We start from the raw sequence: 6,000 nt of genomic DNA on the forward strand, positions 1-6,000 counted from the left end.
GCCTTTGGCTAAGGGAAGTGATCCTGGCATTCTGGGATCGAGCCCCACATCAGGCTTCTCCGCTGGGAGCCTGCTTCTTCCTCTCCCACTCCCCCTGCTTGTGTTCCCTCTCTCACTGGCTGTCTATCTCTGTCAAATAAATAAATAAAATCTTAAAAAAAAAAGATGAAAAGTACATCATAGGGAATGTAGTCAGTAATACTGTAATAACATTAACTGCATATACTGTGGCAAGCACTGGGTAGTTGTATAGACTTGTTCAATCAACATGTTGTACACTTGACACTGGTATAACACTATGTTAATGAAACTTCAATTTAAAAAAAAAAGCTGTGCTTTTCAAACTAAGATCCAGTCATGGTTTACACATTGTGTGTGTGTATTTTTTTTTTTTTAAGTCTCTTCAGGGTATTAATTCCCAGTATCTCCCTTTATGTTTTGTTGTATGATGGTGATTTTTGGAAGAGACTAAATCAGTTGTCCTGTAGAATATCCCACATTCTGGATTTGTCTGATTGTTTCTTAGTATCCTTTACTTAGTTCCTTGTCTTCTGTATTTTCTATGAACTGAAAGTTACTTCTGTGGATTGATTAGATTTAGGTTTGCCATATTTTTTTAAAGATTTTATTTATTTATTTATTTATTTGAGAGAGAGAGAGGCAGCCAGTGAGAGAGGGAACACAAGCAGGGGGAGTGGGAGAGGAAGAAGCAGGCTTATAGCGGAGGAGCCTGACGTGGGGCTCGATCCCAGAATGCTGGGATCACGCCCTGAGCCGAAGGCAGATGCTTTACAACTGCACCATTCAGGCGCCCCAGGTTTACCATATTTTTAAGATGCTTTTTAGATGATTCTGTATGCTTTATTTAAAGTGTATAATGTCAATTTCAATTTGTCCACCATTAGTGATGCTAAATTTGATCAATTTGTTAAGGTAGTGACAGGAACATCTTTTTCCAATTAGAAGTAATCTGTGGGGTGATAATTTGGAATAATGTAAACATCCACCATTGATGATCAGTTATATCACTGGGGGTTGCAAAGTGGCACTTTTCCTAGTTCTATTACTGTTTACATTTATTTGATGATATTCTGTAAAGAACAGCTCTCCTATATCAACTGGAGATGAACTATAACTCTTTCAGAAAGGCATGTTAAATGTTAAAAACTTGAAAGTTCATCCTTTTCATTTACTAGTTTTCAGGATAAGGAGTTGATATAATAGTGACCTATATTTGGTATCTTAAGTGTCTTTAATGTTTAGGAATTTAGGGTAATGCATTGGTCTTATGATTCCAGTTTTAAATATATAATTGAGTGTATGGTTGATTTGTACTTGTGAACTTAAGTTGAAACCTTAACTGTATTTAAATTTTTTGCATGGACATTAAAGAGTACCTGAGTCACTGTTTTCATAAGTTTAATTTTTTTAGATTTGTAAGTTATTTAAGTTCTCAGAAAATTTTCTTTTCAAGTCAACTGTACTTAAAATTGAATATATTAAAGTAGTAAAAAATTTTATGTCTGAATGTGTCTAACTTCACAAAGGAGATCGAACATTGATCACAGCCCTTTAAAATTAAAACTACAGATAGAATGTCTTAAGTTGAGGGATGCCTGGCTGGCTCAGCTGGTGGAGCATGCAAATCTTGATCTTGGGGTTGTAAGTTCAAGCCCCACATTGGGTGTAGAGACTACTTAAAAATAAAATCTTAAAAAAAAAAAAAAAAAAAGAGGACGGGGGGCTCAGTTGGTTAAACAACTGGCCTCATCTCAGATCATGATCCCAGGGTCCTGGGATCAAGTCCCGCATAGGGCTCCTTTCTCAGTGGGGAGCTTGCTCCCTCTCCCTCTGCTTGTGCGCGTGCTCGCTCTCTCTCTCCCTCTCTCTGACAAATAAGTAAAATCTTAAAAAAAAAAAAAAGTCTAAATTGAATGTAAAAGCTTAAGGGAAATCTATGTTTTCTGATTTTATAACATTAATAAATCAAGTATTAATATTTGAAAGCTAGAGTGTCTTTTCTGTGCATAAAAACTACTCTCCAATATGAAAATTAAAATACTCAGCAGGGGTGTCTGGTTGGCAGTCAGTGGAGTGTGCTCTTGATTTTGGGGTTACTTGAGCCCCACAATGGGTGTAGAGATTACTTAAAAATAAAATCTTTTTTTTTTTTTTAAAGATTTTATTTATTTATTCAACAGAGATAGAGACAGCCAATGAGAGAGGGAACACAGGCAGGGGGAGTGGGAGAGGAAGAAGCAGGCTCATAGCAGAGGAGCCTGATGTGGGGCTCGATCCCACAACGCCGGGATCACGCCCTGAGCCGAAGGCAGATGCTTAACCGCTGTGCCACCCAAGCGCCCCATTAAAAATAAAATCTTAAAAAAAAAAAACACTCAGCATGGTAGAGGTCTGGTTTGCCCCTATTCCCCAAAGCATGTTATTATTAATTCTTGATATTCTCTTCCTTTATTTCTGTAGTGCTGGACAGGGTGCTCAGGTCTGAGGCATTGCTGGCCACATATTATTTCTCTGAGCTATGTAGTAATCAGCTGTTATATATGTAGGGTTTCAATAAGTCAGAGACACTTGTCCAGGTGATAGAAAACCACATGTGAGGGGCGCCTGGGTGGCTCAGTCGTTAGGCGTCTGCCTTCGGCTCAGGGCGTGATCCCCAAGTCCTGGGATCGAGCCCCACATCGGGCTCTTCCACTGGGAGCCTGCTTCTTCCTCTCCCACTCCCCCTGCCTGAGTTCCCTCTCTCGCTGGCTGTCTCCCTCTCTGTCAAATAAATAAATAAAATCTTAAAAAAAAAAAGAAAAGAAAAGAAAAAAAGAAAACCACATGTGAGGTGTGTGAACTTTAGTTACATGGTGATTTTGGCAAACCTGAATTATTTTTCTTTGAAATGGCATCCTTCTTTTTTAAAACTTACCTTCACAAAGGCATCAACACTACTTTGTGACCATACCAGTAGGTTTCCTTAGTCTTTAACATTCCTTTTCCCTTTGGAAAAAAATGTCTTTTCTTGAACATCATTGGGCTATATTTTGAAAAGTGTAGCTTGTGTGGAAGACCCTCCTCCCATCAGATTTCAATTGTTAACATTCTGTATTAGAATGTCTGTGCTTTCAGTTAACTGACTTCTTTTAGTTTTGAAAAAGCAGTGTATTTTCTACTTAGTTTAAACCTAAAGGCAATTGTTTGGTTCAAAATGAGGCCTGTTGGCTTAAAAGGTGTCAAGGTTTTTGCTCCTAAGAGCTCTGTGCGCCTGAAAGGTCAGCCATGTTCGATAGGCCAGAGTAGAAGGAAAGTCAAGCTTATGGATGAACGGCCATACACTCTTACAATTGGCAATGGAGACTACTTTTGGACAAATAAGGACACATTATGGAATTATGTGCGGACTCTTTCTGGTAAGAACTCAGCAGTTACAAATAATGTTTTAAAAACTGATTATGAAAATAACACCCATTCCTTACAGAAAACTTGAAAGGTGCAGAAAGATAAAATAAGAATAGTAATCCCATTGGAGTATTTTTGTTTTAAAGTTTTATCTTGAAGTAAAAATGCAGATGAAATAATGGTTGGTTAATTTGGAAAAGGCTACTCCTTGAGCTCAGTTGTCTGATATGCCTGTAGAAATGGGAATTTCAGAGTCTCTTGTAGGCCTTGGTCTCACTTATTTATTTATCTTAAAGTTGGCTTCTCTCTTTGCCTGGAAGATTGTAGGAGACTTTTACAATTCCTGGAGAATAGCGGTGGAAAGTAGAAGCTTAGACTGTTCCGTGTGTTGAATTGTTGGGTTATTTCCCCTTGCTTCATAGTATATATAAATCGCTTGTTGTCAGTTGGGCCCAGAAGTCCCACAAAAGAGTGTAACCTAGAGAGGGTATATTCTAGAAGAAGCTATGGAGATAACTTGATGGCATATTAAGAAATTTTGTCTTTTGGTTTAAATTTATTCTACTTCCTTACGAGGGAAGATAAATGTTGTAAACACTTAGGGTTTCCTAAAATGTTTTAAAGTGTTTGTGGTTAAAATTTTATGACAGATGTACATGCAATTGAGGGTTCTGCTTCACTCTAAACTCGTTCTTCGATTTCTGGAGTCCTGTAATCCTGTGTCCCATTTTTACAAATTTACGAGTAATGGTTCTGGGACCCCTGGCTGGCTCCATCAGTAGACCATGCGACTCTTGATCTCAAGGCTGTGAGTTCAAGCCCCACTTTGGGTGTAGAGATTACTTAAAAAACTAAATCTGGGGCGCCTGGGTGGCTCAGTCCATTAAATGTCCAGCTTTTGATTTCGGTTCAGGTCATGATTTCAGGGTCATGGGATTGAGTCCCACATGGGGCTCCAGGCTTGGTGCAGAGTCTGCTTGTCCTTCTCCCTCTGCTCTTCCGCCTGCTCACACTCATGCTCTTTCTCTCTCTAATAACATCTTTTTTTTTAATGTAATCTAAAATAAATAAAGATTTTATTTTTAAGTAATCTCTACACCCAATGTGGGGCTCGAATTCACAACCCCCAGATCAATAGTTACATGCTCTACCAACTGAGCCAGCAGGTGCCCCCAAAATGACATCTTAAAAAATAATAATAGTAGGGGCGCCTGGGTAGCGCAGTCGTTAAGCGTCTGCCTTCGGCTCAGGGCGTGATCCCGGCGTTTCAGGATCGAGTCCCACATTGGGCTCCTCTGCTATGAGCCTGCTTCTTCCTCTCCCACTCCCCTGCTGTGTTCCCTCTCTCACTGGCTAATCTCTCTGTCAAATAAATAAATAAAATCTTTAAAAAAAAAAATAATAATAATAATAGTAAATAAATAATTGGTCCTTACTGTTATTGTACACCTGAAAGTTTTGCGAAATAGATGTATTGTGTAAACAGGTTAACAATAACTTACTGTCACTGGTTTTCTAAAGAAAAAGCTGTTTAACAGTGTCTTTTTTTTTTTTTTTTTTTAAATTTTTATGTTTTAAGTAATCTCAACACCTGGGGCGCCAGGGTGGCTCAGTTGGTTACCTTCGGCTCAGGTCATGATCCCAGGGTGCTGGGATCAAACCCCATGTCGGGCTCCCTGATCAACAGGGAGTCTGCTTCTCCCTCTCCCCCTCTGCCCACTTGTGCTTGTTTACCCTCTCTCTCACTCTCTAATAAATAAATAAATAAATAAAAATCCTTAAAAAAAAAGTAATCTGTATGCCCAACAAGGGGCTTGAACCCACAACCCTGAGATCAGGAGTGTCTCCACCAACGGAGCCAGACAGGTGCCCCAACAGTGTCCTTTTAAACTTTCGTTAATAAACTATTAGTTTTTCTCCTCCCTTCTAGGACTCAGTTCTTATTTATCTGTATGCTGAAGTGGAAATGAAATACTAATTTATCTCCTTACTCTTTTTTTCATTTATTTTATATATTTTTGAAGATTTATATATTTAAGTGATCTCTACACCCAATGTGGGACTCAAACTCACGACCCCGAGATCAAGAGTTACATGCTCTTCTGACTGAGCCAGCCAGGCGCCCCTTAACTGCTAATTTTAATTATCAGAAGTAACGCTAAAAAACCCAAATACCAGAATACCTTTTTCTTTTTTTTTTTTTTAAAGATTTTATTTATTTATTCGACAGAGATAGAGACAGCCAGCGAGAGAGGGAACACAGCAGGGGGAGTGGGAGAGGAAGAAGCAGGCTCACAGCAGAGGAGCCTGATGTGGGGCTCAATCCCATAACGCTGGGATCACGCCCTGAGCCGAAGGCAGACGCTTAACCGCTGTGCCACCCAGGCGCCCCCAGAATACCTTTTTCTGTAGAGCAGATCTAAGTCTTTGGTAAGTTCACTTAAGCACAGCTTACATTTTGTTCTTGGTATTAAGTGGCAGTTCTTTTTTCTTTTTTTTTTAATGATTTTTTTATTATATTATATTAGTCACCATACAGTACATCCCCGGACTCCGATGTAAAGTTCGATGCTCCATTAGTTGCGTATAACACCC

General features: G+C 39.1%; 1 protein-coding gene across 1 annotated transcript in view; it reads left to right on the top strand.

Moving 5' to 3' along the window:
• The first annotated feature begins 3,199 nt into the window (after window positions 1-3,199).
• Window positions 3,200-6,000, top strand: part of CNOT10 (CCR4-NOT transcription complex subunit 10) — a 78,658-nt gene continuing 75,857 nt past the window's right edge. The window contains exon 1 of the mRNA XM_034663554.1: window positions 3,200-3,416. Within this exon, the coding sequence (XP_034519445.1) occupies window positions 3,215-3,416 (202 nt within the window). The 5' untranslated portion in view covers window positions 3,200-3,214. The remainder of the gene's footprint in view (window positions 3,417-6,000) is intronic.

Source organism: Ailuropoda melanoleuca, chromosome 6, assembly GCF_002007445.2.
Source record: "Ailuropoda melanoleuca isolate Jingjing chromosome 6, ASM200744v2, whole genome shotgun sequence".
NCBI lineage: Eukaryota > Metazoa > Chordata > Mammalia > Carnivora > Ursidae > Ailuropoda > Ailuropoda melanoleuca.